At 33.9% G+C, this 19,013-nt stretch overlaps 1 protein-coding gene across 4 annotated transcripts in view; it reads right to left on the bottom strand.

Moving 5' to 3' along the window:
• The window catches only part of Cnksr2 (connector enhancer of kinase suppressor of Ras 2), a 254,860-nt gene that overhangs the window by 25,262 nt on the left and 210,585 nt on the right, over window positions 1-19,013 (bottom strand). For all 4 annotated transcript variants that reach the window (XM_027927389.2, XM_027927390.2, XM_027927391.2 and 1 more), the window contains 2 exons: window positions 16,429-16,529; window positions 14,463-15,009 (listed from right to left, as the gene is read on the bottom strand). In XM_027927389.2, coding sequence (XP_027783190.1) covers window positions 14,463-15,009; window positions 16,429-16,529 — 648 coding nt within the window. The remainder of the gene's footprint in view (window positions 1-14,462; window positions 15,010-16,428; window positions 16,530-19,013) is intronic.

The raw sequence follows: 19,013 nt of genomic DNA, 5'->3' as shown, positions 1-19,013 counted from the left end.
GCACTTTTTGAAAATAATTTATCAGCTGGTTTAAAGTAGCTAATTTGATGTCAATGATCTTAATATACTAGAAATTTAGTTCTGTATATCAGTAATGCATAGGACTTTATTCCATATTTCAGAAATCGAAGAGTGATTTTATGTCATCAGTGGAAATATTGTTGATGTTTACTAAATCGTTCAGGTAATTTGGCTGTCTCATTACATTATCATTGTTGGGGTATATTTATTAAACTTTAAAAACATGAAGGTCATTTATAAACTCACTTAATAAAATGGGGATATTGCTAAATATTAGCTGAAATTGTAAAAGAATATTACATTCTATCTTTATTTTCTATACCATAACTTATCACAAAGCAAATTTTAACACACATAGCTTTTTTTCCCCAACAATATATGGTATTTTATAAGCTACAAACCCATGAAACAGTGCTATTTAATGTGTATTCAGTTTGGGTTCCATGACAATGAAGTGCATGTTACACACCTTATTTAATAGGCACTTGCTCAGTGAATGATAGGCAAATAATTTTTGGAGGGCTAAATCAAGTTTGTTTATTTTTACCATCATGAGAGGTATGAATTCCAATTGTTTCTATAATGTTAACTATTCAGTTAGAAGAGGGATACCACTGGCCATGTGTGAAAATCTCAAGAAGTATCATCAATGTAGCTTAACATCACTTTTTGTTTTATAATTACACATTCTGAAATGTCATCATTTATTCTCTAAAATAATAATAAAGATGATTACCTTGAACAGACATCTTGTTTTTTATAGGCAAGCAGCAGGTATTTAGCCCTAGACATTATAGCAAGATAATATAGAAAACATAAATATTCAAATGTTGCCCCCAGTTATATTAGCTCTAAAGAGCAGAAATTAGTAGTACAGTTTTATACTACAGAGTATCCCTTATCCCAAGCACTTGGGACCAGAAGTGTTTCAGATTTCATAGTTTTTTTTTAGATTTTGGAATGTTTGCATGGACTTTACTGGTTGAGTATCCTTCATCTGAAAACCCAAATTTGAAATGTTCTTAATCTAAAATGACCCTATGCAAAAACCCCCAAATTTTAAGTTTTGGATTCTGAAGCATTTTGGATTTCAGATCTTCGAATTAGGGATGATCAATTTGTATCAAGGCATTATTACTTTATATAAAAAGCCTTAAATGAAGGGTATGAATTCCAATTGTTTCTATAATTAGAATCTATTATTTATAGGGGATGCAAAATGATAATTTTTAGAAACAACTGAAGTAGTTGACTAAAGAATATGGCCGATCTAGGACAGGTTTAGGTTTAAAATATAAGCTACTAGAAAATTTTGGTACTCTTATTTCTTTTCTCTTACTAGTTTACTATCTGCAGGGTTCCCATACTTTATCCTGGCATATTCAGGTATTGACTGAGGATGCATGAACAATGGATTAAAAATCCTGGGGTTGGGGTTGTGGCTCAGTGTTAGAGCACTTGCCTTGCACATGTGAGGCACTGGGTTCAATCCTAAGCACCCCATAAAAATAAATAAATAAAATAAAGGTATGTGTCCAACTACAACTAAGAAAAAAATTTTTTTTTAAAAATCCTGCAAATTATCCTCATGAAGTCACCAAATTTTTATAGTGCTACTTTTCCATTAATTGGTTAATAAAAGTTGGCAAATCAGGTTCTATGAAACCCTCTGAATATTAAAAAAAATAAATGATATTACTTGAGCATCATTATTTTCTGTTTAAGTCACTAATAATGCCAACTATAGGATTTAATGCATTAAAGATGGGATGAATACATGTAATTACTGTACGCATTGAAACCCAGATAATTTAATGCTTCATAAATAGAAAGAAATGAGTAAAACCCTGTCCTAACACTGAACAACAGGGAAGAACTTTTGTGGCCCTGGAGATGTAAAAGAGACTGTAATAGTTCGGTGGTAGTGAGTGGTACGTGTCTGTAATCTCAGCTACTTGGGAGGCTGCAGTGAGAGGGTCACTTGAGCCCACGAATTTGAGAGCAGCCTGGTCAACACAGTGAGACTCTGTTTTGAAAACAAACAACAACAACAACAATAGCAGCAATATATATATATATACATATATATATATATATATATATATATATATATATATATATATATATATATATGGGGTGGGGAGAGAAACTAAACAAACTCATCCTATAATTTTGTCTTTGTTTTTATTTCTCTAACAGTGAGAAGAAAACACAAAGTTGAATATGGACCATACAGGAAAGAAACATGATTTTAAAACTCCTGTAAGACAAATAGAAAATTTTAATTATGAGTGATTTACAAAAATAAAATTACAGTAATATAAACATAAACTGTCTCAATGAGAGAGGGAAAAAGAGATTCAGCTCAAATCAAGGTAGTTACAAGAAATTTACTTAGGAAAAGCTTTAATTTAAAGAAAAATTTTATAAAATATGGAATGAGAGGCCACTAAAAATGAATTAGCAGAGAATAATACCAATTGCTTATACAAATGCTATGAAGGTAAATGTTCAACTGAGGCTTGGGAAAAAATATAAAGAGCTTTTAAAAAAATCATAAAAAAATGATCTAAGAAGGTAGAGCCATATTGTTTCAATGATATTTAAGGCTTTTTCTGCAAGAATAAATGTTTCAAACTAGGACATTACAAAAAGAAACACTTCTGGAGACAAGGGACTAAGAAGTACTCTGTGGTCCCCCTGAACCAGTAGTTTATAATGTTAGACAACAAATGAATGTTTTGTAAATTATTATAGGCCTATGGTTAGAATACCTTGAGACTTAATGCTTAAGTCTTAACAGAAGAGCTGTTATCCAAAAAACCAAAACCCCAGCATAGGTTCTACAAAGCACAGGCTGATAAACCTGATATAAATATATGGTGAAGTTTTAGAGAAGACTATTGGGATGAGTTTTGATTTTTAATTTTGATTGTAGGATGAATATGGATTCAATCATGAAAATGAAGCATTTTAAACTAGATTTTTTGGGGGACAGTACCTCCAGGCTGGGAGATAAGTGGAAAGTCATAGTCAGTGTATGTTGCATAAGATGAAACACTGCATGATACGCTTATGAATAAAGATATTGCAATAAGGACTGAAAGACATTAGGTGGATTCAGATAAGCACTTTGAATGACTGAATTAAATTAATATATAAAGTTTTAAATTGAGAACTATAATGCTCTGTCCTTTGCCCCTTTTTCTTTAGAATAATTTCTATAATTTTTTTCCTTAATAAATCAATCAGTTAAAAACAGAAAGGATGTCTAAAATTCTGGAGGACCTGGTAATGGGGAGCCCACTAAACTCAGGACCAGTCATTCCATTTATGGGCAAATGCAGTAATTAGAATCTTCTTTCTCAAATCAATCTACAATCAGCTTCCTCTACCCTCCATTTATAATGTTCTTTGGAACTTTAAAGACCATCTTATCTTTCCTTCCATAGGACAGCCTTTCAACTACTTGCTCTATATTTTTCTAAATTGCAATTTTTAAGATCTAAAACCAGGTAGAAAATTTGTCAGAGGACTGCTTTTGTATATCAATAAGAAAGAACCTTCTAGCTAGGTTGTCCAACATGAAATATCCTGCTTTTGGAGGTAGGCACTCCGAGACCCTAAAATATTCAAGCAGAGGTTCAATAACAATTTTTCCAGTATGTAAAATGTGTTTATATTTTGGGTGGGAGGGTGGACATATTGTCTTAAAACTCTAGTTCCATAATGAGACAGCTATAATGCCTATTTACATGTAGCATGAAACATTATATGCCTAACTGAATAAAAACAATTTATCTAATAAATGAACCCTTTACCTTAATATAAAGCATTTTCAAATGGGTTTTATAGTGTTACCAGAGAGATACCACCAATAATAACACATTAAAAAATGCATGCTATAAATTTAAAGAAACATTCAAAGCTAAGGCTACCTTTTCATTTAATTATTCAGCAAAGTGTTTCAGCATTAGTGCAAAATTATTTTTGGAAGGGTAAACATCTTTCCTACCTCTAGTGCTGGGGCAAAATCCTTCTAATTAAGTTAATAAAACCCCATCATGAATCTCAGAACCCAATATGCTAAATAAAGAGGAGGCTGCCCAGCAACTACATAGTGTGTAAAAAAAGACAATAGAGTTCAAAGTGAGGGGTGGGGTTTATTGTCAGAGTTGCAAGATTGCATTAAAGCCACACTGATTCCAAGTTGTCTCTCCTTCCTTTTTTTTTTTTTTTTTTAAAGAAAAGGGATATAAACTCCTGTGTGTTAGCATTGTTAAAAAGCATTAAGAAAACAGCAGAAATGGTGGTAGTGGTGGTGGTATAAAATTCAAGTTCTGTGATATCAAAGGCTATTTTCTCTCACCTAGAATCCCAAGGTATATGCTTTTAAATGTCCGTTTCATAAGTCACAGAATATACTCTAAAATTAGTTTATGGAGTTGTAGTGGGGCAAAAATAACAAAAATATCAAGGAAAAGAATATAGCAAAAAAACCCCAAAAAAGTCATGGGTGAGAAAATTAAGAAGTCTTAAAAGAATAGATCTTGAATAGAAGTCAATAGATTCTATGGATGATTTATAAAAATAAAAAGAGCATAATAAGAATATCAAGACTTGAAATCATGGAAGATAGGGATTGTAAGCATAGAGCAATGTTAAAAACAAGGCTTGAAATGTTAAGGTTCAAACTTCCCTAAGACAGACATTCAAAATATAGTACAATTTTCATTATTTGGCACTCTGCTAACATTCCCTATGCTAATTTTTATGTGTTTGTTTGTTTTTTGGGTACCAGGGATTGAACTCAGGGGCATTCAACCACTGAGTCACATCTGCAGCCCTATTTTGTATTTTATTTAGAGACAGGGTCTCACTGAGTTGCTTAGGGCCTTGCTTTTGCTGAAGCTGGCTTTGAACTCACTATCTTCCCCAGCTGCTGGGATTACAGGAGTGCATCACTGCTCCTGATGTTAATGTTTTTTTTCCTGATAGTTAAATTCCATGATGGTTATAAAATTAGGAAGCATTTTCTTAAAGAAATATTAATCTATGGTCAGTATAATATGATGTTCACTTCACGTTTTTGACATTTGATTAGTGGTAATCAGAACAGCTGAGTGACTTGAATGCTTATTCCTAAACCAAAGCTTAAGGAATGAGCCAAATCAGAAATAGCTCTTCAAGTGATCTCATATCTGATTCTAACCAGTCTTGTAAACTTCATGTAAGTGATAAGTACCTTAAAATGAAAACAGAATATCATGTGCCATCTAAAACAATTATAAATTGATTACTAGGAAAAATTATTGTAACATTAAAGTAACAAAGATGCTACTTATTTTGCATTATTTGCTGTTTCATGTTATCAAAAAGAAAGATCTATCTTATTTCTTAAAGATAATTTACAAATTTCTGTTGTAAGTAGACTTATGGAATAGCTAAGTATACTTCTAATATGACACCTAGCATGTAGTAAATAAATGCCTGTTAAATGAATGAATACATGCTTCAAACTAACTAGATGATATGTTGATACAGTAAATCATAAATAAAAAACAGAAATTTAGTTTACATTTCAGTAGGATAAATCTAAATATTGAAATGTCATAGCACCTATGATAGAGATATTAAATAATTCATAGCTCTGAAATGAATAAAAATTTGATAACTGAAACTATTATTTTTAAGTATTGTAAAATTTCTGTAAAAGAACCCAGAAAGTTGATTTTTTTTTATGTGTGTGGTTCTGGAGATTTTATTTTAAAAGTAAAAGTTTTAAAAAAGGGGCTGGAGATGTAGCTCTCCACATTGCCTAGCATGTGTGAAGCCTTGGGCTCAATTCCCAGTACCATAAACAAAATATATACAATTGGCACATTTTCCTTATTGACACATTACTTGTGAGTATTGTCCCATTAATGGAAAAACTTCAAAATATAACATATTAAGCTATTAAGACCAGATATTTGGCCAAGATGTGCTTGTGGCTAAACATAAAAAGTCTGAGTGGCCAGAGTAATGGAACTAGTGAGAAAACTAAAAAAATAAGAGAGAAAGTTTTTAATAGAAGGTTTAATGTTTAAAAACTTGAAGCCCAAATCCAAAGGCAAATTGATTGCCAGATAAGGGACTCTGAAACCATTTGTGAGTTTTGCTTTTTGGCTTTTTAAGAATATACTTGCAATGTTTTATTTTGTTTTTTCTTTCCTTTAGCTAACTGATAGACTCTGGCTTAGTTGTTGTCATCACAGAACTTTGGAATAAGCTTATAGTACTGAAAGATCTCCATAAAGAAAGAAAAAATTTATATGACTTTGAAGACTTAAGCAAGAAGTTAGGAGAACTTCTGATGTATGAGTCTAGGGGATGTGTGTGTGGAGGTGTATGTAAGAGTGCACAATAGCCGTTGCCCTTTTTTCTCATGTTCCTGTCCATCATTTTTGAGAAGGCCAACTACTGCATTTTCTAGAGTATGGGACTGAGGCTGGGTTCTGAAGTGGTAAGTTATCTCACAACACTGCTGTTTTTATTATAAACTATTTGCATCAAAAAATTTCAGAGAAAAAATAAATCAACTAGGTGATGCTTCACCCCCTTACTCACACTGAATCAGGAAAAAGATATATGAGGAAAATGAATTTATGTAGTTGTATATGGACAGCATTCCTTTGTTTATTTTTATGTGGTGCTGAGGATTGAACCCAGGGCCTCACATGTGTTAGGCAAGTGTTCTACCACTGAGCCACAACCTCAGCCCCCATAATTAACTTTTGACAGTAATCTTTGAGGGTCAGAAGGTGAGAGGGTTTCTTTGTACTTTTATAATTGCATTATATACATATTATATATTCCTTTCTTTTGCAACAAGCACGTTATTATTACGAATTAAACAGCAAAAGAAAAATGTGGACATTTATAAAATTTCCAATACATGTTGCATGGTACAATCCTATTATATCTGAACATGCTATCTCCTAGCAAGTGGTAATCATAAGTGGTGAATTTCCTATGACGAGGAACAAAAATGAGGCATTTGGGACCATCAGCTTTCTGTGGCAAGGGTGAATAAAGCAAAAGGAGAATGAAGTTAGGATAGGTTCTTATATAATATGCTATAAGGTATGTCACTGAGAAACTGTCAATAAACTATTACTGAACTGAAAAAAAAGTGATTTGCTTTTTTGATGTGTGAAAATAGGAACAGGTAACAGTATGGCTAAATCTGATCTTCTGTCTTGGTAAAAAAAAAAAATGTAAATTATAACTTGTCTTACCTATGCTAGGGAGAGACTGTCATCCTTTTATATGAGCTTTAATTCTTATTTAGCCACATTTTCTGCTGGTGTGATTATAGCATATAGCATCTAGAATTTTTCTTTTACCATTAATATCTGGGTTCATTACTTATCAACAGTTCTGAGATTATTTTTTTTGACTGAGGCAGGGCTATTGGTTATTTGCTAAAGTACAAAGTTGCAATTTTAACACTTTTTAAAAACTAATTAAGATGAAGCTAGGTGACGGACGACTTCCAAGGGAGAACTAAGGCTGTGAACCAAACATTGGTAGTGAGTTGAGTCACCCTTCTTTCCACAGGGAAAATATTCTGGTAGGAAGAACAAACAACCTATGGATGCTGGAAGATCTGGCTTCTAACTGGTTCATGACAATGAACTAATCATTTCAGATGTCATATTTTTGTGGCCTTCATCTTTGAAATTGGAGTAAAATAGGACAATTATTTCAACTATAGAGAATATGACTATAAAAGAGCCACAATACAAAGATTAGTAATTCTAATTATTAGCATCTCAGCACAAAGAGGGTATGCTGAGCACATACAGTCCTGGCTAGCCCTTTCCAAAATACCTAAAATGAAGAATTCTGCAATGTTTTGATTCCTGTTTTATGTTGCATAATGGATAAACAATAACTTTAGCTCTATTATATAATAAAATAGATAAGAAATTAGGAAGAAAGGGGGTTAGCATTATACATTCATTCACTTATTCACTCAGTACTGTCTGGCCTACTTTGGGTTATATACTATTTTATGCCTTGGGTATACAAGACAGGAATAAAACCTCTGCTCTTAAGAAGCTTATATTATGGTGGGTAGAGGGTAGAGATGGAAAATAAACCAGTGAATAATATTTGATATTATATACATAGTGATAAAGCTGGGAAAAATATAAAACAGAATACCATACCAAAGCACAAATGGTGATGATGGTGGTGAGGGGTTGCATCTGGATCACACTGTGTTGTGAGGGAAGGACTCTAACGGGAAGATATTTGAACTGAGACTAGAATGGCATGATCTGTAAATAACTATTTAAGTAAATACATATTATAAGGTGATTTACATTAGGAATACAAGTTTCTTTTGCGTTCCCATATATCCAAAGTCAAAAAAGAAAGGAGTAGTGAGTGATAAGAAAGTGAAACAACTGACATTTCTAATTCAGTTTGTAGACAACAGCTAATGTACAAAATTGCTGTTCTTTAATCATTTTTACCTATAAAAACAGTCATTCACATAGTTTAAGTTAATGTCTGAAACTAAGCAATGATAGGTCATGTAGTCAAGTAAACATTAGTGAGGTTTGCCAGGCCTAATAGTTATTTAAGTATTGTAACTGCCCTCTTTGCCTAAATTCAAATCTACATAAAATCTACATACAACCACATAATTATAACACTTGTTGGATGATTTACAATGTGTCAGATATGGACACTAAGTGCTCTCTGACATTGCCTCATTTAGTCCTCACACAACCTCAAATGGTAGGTACTATTACCATCTGATTTAACAATGAAGATATTGAGGTATAGAGGTATTAAATAACTTGATCATTCATCCCACTTGTAAGTGGCAGAGTGACAAAGCAAGACTTTAAACTGAGGAATGTCTTCAGAGATTGTACTCTAAGCTATGATCATTTATTGTTTATAGAAAACATACTTTTTCATTTATAAGGCAACAATAATTATATCAAACATGTTATATTTTCAGGGTTACATAATATTCACCTTTTTAAAAATATATCTAGTATTTTAGTAGCACCAAGACTTTGAAATGAGGTGACATGATCTGGGGCATGTGCTTGCATGTACATATTTAAAAAATGAAACAATGCTTAAACAAATATACTTAAAGACATAAAAATACACAACAATAGAGCTCCTCATACAGAAAGTAATGACAAAACGTTTTAGTACATTTATTTTATGACCTTGTGAATGGTTCAAGTGTAATCTAAACTATTAATAATCATTCAATTTCCCTTGACATATAGGCATGGGCATATGGAACAACCCTGGCCAGTGATATCTGGGAATACGCCTGCTGGAGGGATCTAGACAAAGTTGCCCTTGATGTTACAAAAAGGACTAATAATAAAGTCTGGTCTTTGGCTTTTTGGATGCTGTCTTATGAGAAATGATGTGTGGAACTGTTGGCATTAAAAAAATTAACTGAGATTTCTGACATTTAGAGAGCCATGAAATTTACCCTAGAATAGTCCCATCTCTGAACTTCCTATAAGTTAATGACTTTCTTCATCAATTGAGAGAGGTGTGATTAAAAAAATCCAGACTCTAAGCAATATAAGAATTATATCAAATCCTCTGTGTTTAATGGCTCCCTAACAGTATTTTTTTTCAAAATGACAATATGATATTAAGAGAATATTTACTGCTTTCTGGATTTTTTTCTGCATTTTTTCTTTATATATATGTTAATTACATAACTAGTCAAGGATGGCACCTTAAACTTCATAAAAGTGACATATTTAAAGTTTTCTGCCATGTATTCCGACTTTATCACATGCCTTTTTATTCCCATTGTTATATCCCTCTTCATTCATGTACTCCCTTTAAACTTGAACTAGAGTTTTAGATATTATTGATTATACTCTTCCAATTTCTTTGTATTGTGTACAGTTTACTTTGAAAATAAAAAATGATGAAAAGTGCTGCAGTATTTTTATTTATTTTCAACTTGTTTATTACCCCCTTTCAACAGTTTCATATTCTGAGAATATGAAACTTACCCTTGCCCATACATCTCCTATCTGAATGTTGTTAAAAATAAAATTCATGGATTTTTAGAAAATTTTCAGGAAATTACTCTAGGACCATTTACAATGATTCAAGTGGATTAATGTATGTTCTTCTGCACCATATTGGCCGTCATAATTATCCAGCCTCTTTGCCTAGATAATTTCAGATATTAGGATACTGAATATTAGCTCCTAAGTTATCAGTGGTATTCAAAGAATGTTAGATTTTGAAATATCACTTTAAAATATATTTCTCAGCAGATATTATTTTGAGAACAGTAGCAATAGTTCATCCAGGTAACCAAATGTGTCTAGCAGCTACAAAGTAATAGATTTATCCCTCTCTAGCCCCTCAAAAAAGACCTAGATTTTGCTTTAAATTGCTAAGCCCAAGATAAATATCTACATAAATTAAGTGAGAAGACTGGTAGGCAATCTCCAAGGCAATGGGAAAAGAGAAAATTATAACTTCATTGAGTAAATGAAGACACCAAGAATGTATGGCTAGAAAAGAGTACCCTTATAACTGCCAAGGGGCACATCAGTAGGATTAAGGGATGAAGCTTTTGAAAACCTCATATAAATTGCCTATTATGGCAAGAGAAAGAGAGAGATATCAAGACAACTTCAAGTTGTATCAACCAAAACAGTATTTCAGTGTTATGGCAGATGATTTCTAAATGAAACATATCTTTTTATTTTGTCTTATACTTTTATGATTTTTATCCCTTGAAAGTTGCATAGGCTGACATAATTAATAATTTAACAAAGGTATTATAAGGCCTACACCTCAGTAGCTTTGAAACTGCTAATTGGGATAATAGGAAATTACTTGTCTTTTCCCAAATGTGAGTGAAGTAGGTCAAGATAATTAATATGCAAGCTGACTTTTCAGTCAAAGGAAAACAAGACAAGTCTCATCTGTGTACTTTTAGTACCATCCATTTCAGACTAAAATGAGTTCAGCCTGAGAAAAATCACAGTATGACTCAGTTAAATAATTGAATTTTAAAATAAGACAAAAGATAGTTCAACCATGAGAACACAGATTGAAGTCTGTTCTAAGGAGGACTAAATTTACACTTCATAAGCACAGCCAAATTCCACATCCATAAGGAAACTGAAAAACATCCAGGGCATCATTTTAGGTATATCTTGCTTCTCAGATTATTTGTAAACTTGTAAGCACCATATAATATGTGCCATATTATATAAGGTAAGATGAAATATAAATGATAATAAGCGGCTTTGGTTGATGACATAATTCTTCATCCTTGATATAAGGCCATATTTTTAGGTTCTCTTCCATTACTCCTTTTGCCCACTTGCTTGATGGTTCCTATTTTTTAATTTTATGGCAAACTGAGAAAAATGTTTGAATCTAGAGACATTAAACTTATTACTTCTGCATGTTTGTACTTGAGTACAAATTTACTTTAGTAGGGTCAAATTGAATGCTGGCCTTGAGCAGGACAGTTAGTAACACACTGCTGTTAGACCTTGATTTTTTTTTAAGTCCCAGTTTCCTGCCAATCTGTGTGGTGGCACAGTGAGTGCACTGTACTGGAGAGAGTGCATGTAAGTCTGAGGCTGATGTAGTGGCCACAACTTCATTCCTGTGTATAAGTTTTGCTCTACTGGAATAACACCAAGCAGCCTGGTTTGAATAAACAGCCTGCTCATTTACTCCTAATGGCCAATCCAGGTGAGTCAATACTATGGCACCCTTAAACTAGACCTTAGTCTTTTGAAAACACTGATTATAAACGTACTGGTTCGCAAATGAAAAGTTCATCAAATTGCATACTCCTGAATATTAGAAATAACAATGCAAAACCATGATTAGAAAGGAGAACATACATTTCATCAAATAAGAAACATCTTCCAGGCAAGCATGAAATGCAACTCTGTTGAGAACAGTTTGAAATACACTGAGACATCAAGTGGCACAATTTATGGAAAAATACCCAGAAAGCAATGGGGCCTCAACAATAGTGCACAGTCACTTCCAGCAAAGCTGAACTGACCGAAATAGCATGAATTGTCCCATAATATTGAATTGTAAAGAAAAATGTGCAATACCAAATTTACTGACACACTTACTATGGCTATTCTACCTTATCACATTTATTCTGCAAAGAGAACCCACTAAAAATGATGGACAGTACCAAATAACTATTCACTTAATTCACCTGGAACCTGAAAAAAATCCTCACCTACTTAGGGGTACACCTGTATGGCTAACAATCTATCTAATCTACAGAACAATAAAAAAGAGGCTCTAGAAGAAATTGAAAGCTATCTAAATAGAGATGCTCTGTGGGCTACTGGAATTTGGAAGGAATGGCAGGTATGGTACCATGTTTTCCTTTTGTGTCCTAGATATATTTGCTTCTAGTCCTTCCCAACACAATGACCAGGATGAATGGCTAAATACCTCACTTATTCATAAAAAAGACGGCATCAGTGACTCTGCTTGTAGGAATGATGGGATGTTTTCTAAACAGAATTCTCTATTTCAGGGGGCTGTGCTAGTTTCAACACAGTTTATTTTAACACAGCAGAGATAAAGTATTTTATACAATATTTTTAGAGTTAACAAACCTCACATACTTAGTCATAGCCATTATGCAGCAACTGGATGACAACTGAAATAAAATTTTGAATTCAATTTTAGAAAGCAGTTCATTGATTTTGTAAACATTAGAATATTAAATATGTATTATTGCCAGAACTCCTAAAGAGGCCTAGCATGACTCCTAAATATTTTTTACAAGAGTCTTCCATAATCTCTGATAGATGTGAATGTTGGGAAGGCTTGGCAGGTAGTAGATGGTAATTACTTTTTTTTAAAAAAGAATTAGCACATTACTTTTTAAATTTATTTTTAAATGTGGTACTGAGGATTGAACCCAGTGCCTCATGCATGCGAGGCAAGCGCTCTACCACTGAGCTTCAACCCCAGCCTGGTAATTACTTTTTCTACACCAATAGTATCCTTTTTATAATATCTCTCATGGATATGATGGCTAAAATATATTTCTTATGGAAAGTACCTCAGCCTGTAAATTTTATTACAAGCAATTCTTGTACTTGTTGGAGAAGATATAAAATCCCCATTAAATAATGCAATGCAAGATCCATACCATAAAAGAAGGTCTACTACATTGTCTTGTCAATAATCTTCAAAGTGGCTCTCATATTAAAGGAGCCAAGCTTCACATTAACATGAGGCTTTTGCCTTCTTGGTAATTTGAGAACTTTGAGTTGTTTTTCCAATTACAATGAAGAACTAACATGAATATATCCGGGAATCAAAGTCCTGCATACTTGTAAAATGGGTTAAAGGCTATTTTCTGTTTGTATCCATCAAAAAAGAGAAGTCTAATGCCCTAAGGGGACCAAATGAGTAACTCATTTCATAACCACTGGCTCTAATCATCTACACTAATCGACTCAGATTGCATTTTGAATAGAGATGCAAATGGTATCATAGTTCTCTTACACATTCAGGATTTATAGCCAAACCTAGATTTTCTAACAAAAACAACTGAGTTATACCCTTAAACTAACCTGAGTTTCTGGAGCAGTGTATGATGTTAGGTATAAACAGATGCTTGGTATAGCATACTGGATAAAGAACTTGATACTTGGGAAACATAATCTTAATCTCAACAAGACAGGGTTACTTGATTGGCTTCTCTCTCTTCAGAGTTGAGTTCATATAAATTGAGCATTGTAATCAACATATATACCAAGAAAGCACATGGATGCTTTTGGCAAATTGGTTTCTAGAAACAAATACAACTATCTGGAGTTGACAGAAATGCTATGTGACATGTCTCCTTGGAAAAATTGTCTTTTACACTTTTCCTTTAAATCTGATATTGAAAAAGGAAGATATATACATGTGTAGGTATGGTTGGGTGTATATGTGTATAAGTATTTACTTATTTAACCAGGGCTCTGCTAACATCCTGTTTGAAGCATTTATAGTTTCTTAACCCAAACTCAGGGGGTAATCAGTGTGGACCAATGGGATGATGCATGCAAGTGAGAAGAAAGAGGGTAAGAGAAGGAAGAAAAAGAAATGAATACTATTAACCTTAAAAGGCAATAGGTAGTTGGGAGAAAAAAATTTTTTGCTCCAGCTCTGTGTGTCCTGGGATAAAACTTCATTCTTCATTATATATAATTTTCCCCCAAGTTACTTAAGTTATGGAAGTAGGACATGAAGGGGGACCTGACTTCTTATTCAGCAAGTTCATTATTTTAAGAAAAAGGGAAATAATTCTATTTTTCTCAAACAACAAGTTTGAAAAGTTTAGGCCTTTGTATACACAGGCTAAGAATCTCCATAAACATACTTACTTTTTTCTCCTATGTTTTCCCCTGCTGCTTCCCCTTCTTCCTCCTCTTCTTCCTCCTCTTCCTCCACCTCTGGGGGTTGCACATCATCCTGTGGGTCACAGGCACTAACCGGAGCATTCAGACAGCAGTGGTTGAACCCACTATCTCGAGGCAGAGTAAAACTTCGAGGCTTGCCCCCATTGCCATTTAGCACTTGCATCCTCTCACTCTCAGCCAAGGGGTATGGCCCATAGTGATCCTGTAGGTGGCACTTCTGAGTTGGAAGGGTGGATTGCCGCCTGTGCTCAGGGGAGATGGCTGCAGAATCAGAGAAGACAGAATCCTCCAGGGGCAGAGTCTGAAGATAGTGTAAGCCTGAACTTGTTAGTGGTGTCTCAATTAAATCCTGCCAGGAGCGGCGCTGACTGGCTGTCTTGCGAATGGGGGACACTGCACTGCTCCCAGTTACCTCCTGGCGAAACTCCTCATGAGAAGACTGAGACTGAGAGGTCTCTGTGGAGGAAAGCCGGCTGTGTTTTGCTTCCACATAAGGACTGGCACAACTCATCTGTGGAAAAGAGCCTCTGATCAATCTCCACAGAAATAAAAGACCACTTGGAGCATCAAGGAACACTTTAGAATTTTACCAAGGAATATTTAAGTGAATAGATTCTTACACTGTCACGTAATTACTAAGAAGATTGGTAGATATCCCGAAGTTAGGCCCCAACTTATAGTTTAAGAGTCAGACTTGTATGTTTTAACATGCAGCTATACAAGGTTCTCATGAAAAATCTGACATTTCAATGGAAAATTTCACAATAATGAAAGTATGAGAAAATGTGAGTGAGAAATATTCAGCAACTAAAACAAACACAGTTTTAAAATATACATTTGGAAATCCTGAAGTTTTGTCTGAAGATTCACATTTTTGGATTTTATGTAGCTTGGGGGTGAAGGCAAGGAGAGAGGCTTTTGGGTATAAGAACATGTTGCCCATAAACAGACTATACACTTCCTCTTCTTCATAGATGAAATGTCTGTTCCTATGGGTGCCACAGAAAAGCTGTCTTATTTTCTATGGAGTTAAAAATGTAGGCAGGATGAGATTATACCTTGTTGGGGATTAGCATTTGCCTTGAATATAGACAATATATGGTGTATAAGCTCAAAATAAAAATGAAATATTTTTTATTTGTGGTATTTAAAGTTTCAGAATTCTGGAGCATCATATAAACATGTATATTAAACAGACTCCATGGTTATCTAAAAAGCTATATGCCAAACATTATAAATAAATAAATAAACAAATAAATAAATAAATAAATTTTTTTTGGGTGGTTCTAGGGATCAAATCCAACCCAGGGCTTTACACATGTTAGGCAAGTGCTCTGTCACTGAGCTATACCCCAGATCTATAATACTATTTTCTATCAGTTACTTGTAAAGGATATAAAAATGAACTTCACTAGTGTATAGTAGATAAGGTCAATTTTATATTTTTTGTTAAGAAAACTTTTTTTGTGTGTTGATATCTCCATGAATGCTACTCTGACACAGTGTATGCTCTTAATAAAATTGGTCACATATTCTTCCTTCCTGGAATTTCTGGCAATGTTTTTTCTTTGTAAATTTGTTGGCAGTCAACCACTGAACCACATCCCTGGCCTTTTATTATATTTTATTTAGAGACAGGGTCTTGCTGAGTTGCTAAGTGCCTTGCTAAGTTGCTGAGGCTGGCTTTGAACTCTCAAGCCTCCTGTCTCAGCCTCCTGAGCCACTGGGATTACAGGCATTTGCCACCATGCCTGGCTCTTTGCAAACTTAAAACTATTTTCCTTACTGATTTTAGACCCTCTTTTTTCAATTTTCCAAAGAAACCCAAAGGTTGACATGAAATTTGCTACACAATTTTTAAACATATAAAGAGATGTTTCTTGTCAAAGAATCTGGTGATATATTAAGTATACTTGTATTGTTAACTTACAGAAGGAGGCCGTGGGTATGTGTCATAGGGTGGTGGAGGACTGTCTTGTTTTGGTGTTGATGGAGTATCTGCTTCTTCCTTGTCACTCTCACTCCAGTAATCTGGAAATTCACACACATGGATATATGGACATTCTATTAAATGTTTCTAATTATATTTTTCAGAAATGTACCTTACCATTTAACACAAAGAAATTTAAATTCCATTCCAATACCATACTCCTGAGCACTCCCCTACCCTAGTCATCAACTTCCATTTGTTGGGTTTTGAAGAGGAAGGAAGAGCAAAATTACCTAATTCTAACCTGCTTTCAAAGCAAGTGTTTAGACACAGCCATCATTAATGGACTTAATAAAAGACACTCTGTAAGCCAAATCAGGTTTAGTGTACCTTTGCATCTAGACAAAATTATTATGAAGCTTCAATTAATAATTGATATTACATGATGCTTCTTAAAAGGTTTATCATTTTATCTTAGAGATTAATACTCAAAGAAAAGCAATACATATACTGTTGTGGATCTCTACAGATATAAACAGCTCCAAAAATAATGTTCTCAATTCTTTTCTTTGGCTTCAATTCACTGGTTATCTAACTATCACTGTTTTCAGAGTCATGCTGACATGAATCCGTAACACCACACTCCCACCTCTCTTTGGAAACACATGGCAAACCCTGATCCTTGCCAAATGGAAAAGGGCAAATCTACTGATGTGGCTACAGTTCTAAACTTCCAGAATGATTTAAAAGGGTAGAAAATGTAAGCCACTAGAGAAAGTGACTTGGCAGACCTCAAACAAAAGGGAAGGAGAACAATTCTTTGAGCTATACATTAGTAAAGTTAAGTCAAATGCAGCAACAAAGTCAATAATCAGAAACTATTCCACTAATATTTCAGCCACCCTATAGCTGATGGGGTAATTATTTCTGTGATTTATCAGAAAAAACCAGAAGTGTTACCCATGTCAATTTCAGATAATAAGAATCAGCCACCCCATAACTGATGGGTTAATGTTTTGTGATTTACTGGGGAAACAATCTAAAGTGTTACCCATGTCAATTTCAGATACTAAGAGAACAGGCATTAAAACAAAAAGATTCCTTAATCTCATGAAAATTTAAATCATAAAAAAATTCCAAGGTTTAACTAATATTCAGATTTAGGTGAAAAGTCACAGTATCCTTTTTTCCCCATAGAAACCCTTCTCTTTCCAGGAATTCTCACATTATAATATTTTTATATATATTTTCCCTCTGGTGCTCATTAATAAAAATAAGTACAGCTAACATTTATTGAGAAATTATTGTGTGTTAATAGAAGTAATAATTTGAACCAGGAAATTGCCTTGCCTTAAAACTCCAAGGACTGTTTCTGAGACTCTTTCATTTAGTATAGTAGAAGAGTTTGCTAGGGAGTATACTGATAATCATTTAAATGCTCTACCCCCTCCTGATTTATAACTCTGACCACTATAAATAGAAACTCTTTAGCAATGAAGACTGGGAATAAAAGATGTCCATTATATTCAGGCTTTAAAACATAAGGACACTGACAATTCTATTTCTATCTTAATTTTTCCTTTGAATAAAAGGTAGGAAATGACTAGTTAACCTAAATTTTATATCTGTTTTTTTCCATTAAAAAACAATGGAAATAATGGCCAGTGCCAGCCAGTATACTGTCTTCCTTCAAATTTGAATTGACATTTTTGCCCAGAAATAGGACCAGCAAACACTGGTGGAAAAAGCATGACCTATATACTCAGGCAGGTATAGGTTGAATTCTTGGCTAGACACTTATTTATTTTTTAAAAATTTGTTCTTATTAGTTGTACATGATATTTGACATATTATACATACATGGGGCACAACTTCCCATTCTTCTGGTTGTACAAGTGGAATTACATTGGTCGTGTATTCATAATGCACATAGGAAAGTAATATCTGATACATTCTACTATCTTTCCTATTCCCATTCTCCCTCCTTTCCCTTCACCCCCTTTGTCTAATCCAAAGTACTTCTAATCTTCACTAAATTTGCTTATAATCTATAAAATGGGGTCTAATAATAACTTTCCCTTTAGAGTTGTGTGTCAGGGATACTGATTAAGATAATGTAAATTCAAGTGCCTTGCACCTTGAGGACTCTCAACATATATTAGGACGCTTTATTTTTTTTTTAGATGTATTTGCAGGTAGCATGCCAGGACAGTCTGAGCCAGTTTATACAGGCGATAAATGCCTGGTGGTCATTTTCTCAGGCATTGCTGTTTTTTTTTTTTTTTTCCTTATAGCAAGTTCCAGTAATGAAAACTAAAATCTGGAGCCCTGGGTTCTGGGAGGATGGTTTTATGAGAGCCTGAAATCCAACTGGAAAGTCAGTGCTAGAGGTGAAGGGAGTGAGCAACCCTTCCACACAAAGCAGTGGACTTGCCAAGATCACTCCACCCTTCCCACTATTCCAGGAACTCTGGTTCAATTTCTCCTTGATGTTTACATTGATACCTTGAAGCCTTAAGGAGAAAATATCTCAAGTGGTCCTTATTAGTACACTGAAGAGGAGATGATCAGCATTTTATCCATGG

Source organism: Marmota flaviventris, chromosome X (assembly GCF_047511675.1).
Source record: "Marmota flaviventris isolate mMarFla1 chromosome X, mMarFla1.hap1, whole genome shotgun sequence".
NCBI lineage: Eukaryota > Metazoa > Chordata > Mammalia > Rodentia > Sciuridae > Marmota > Marmota flaviventris.
The sequence above is the reverse complement of the archived record's forward strand: the minus strand, read 5'-3'. Positions and strand labels throughout refer to the sequence as shown.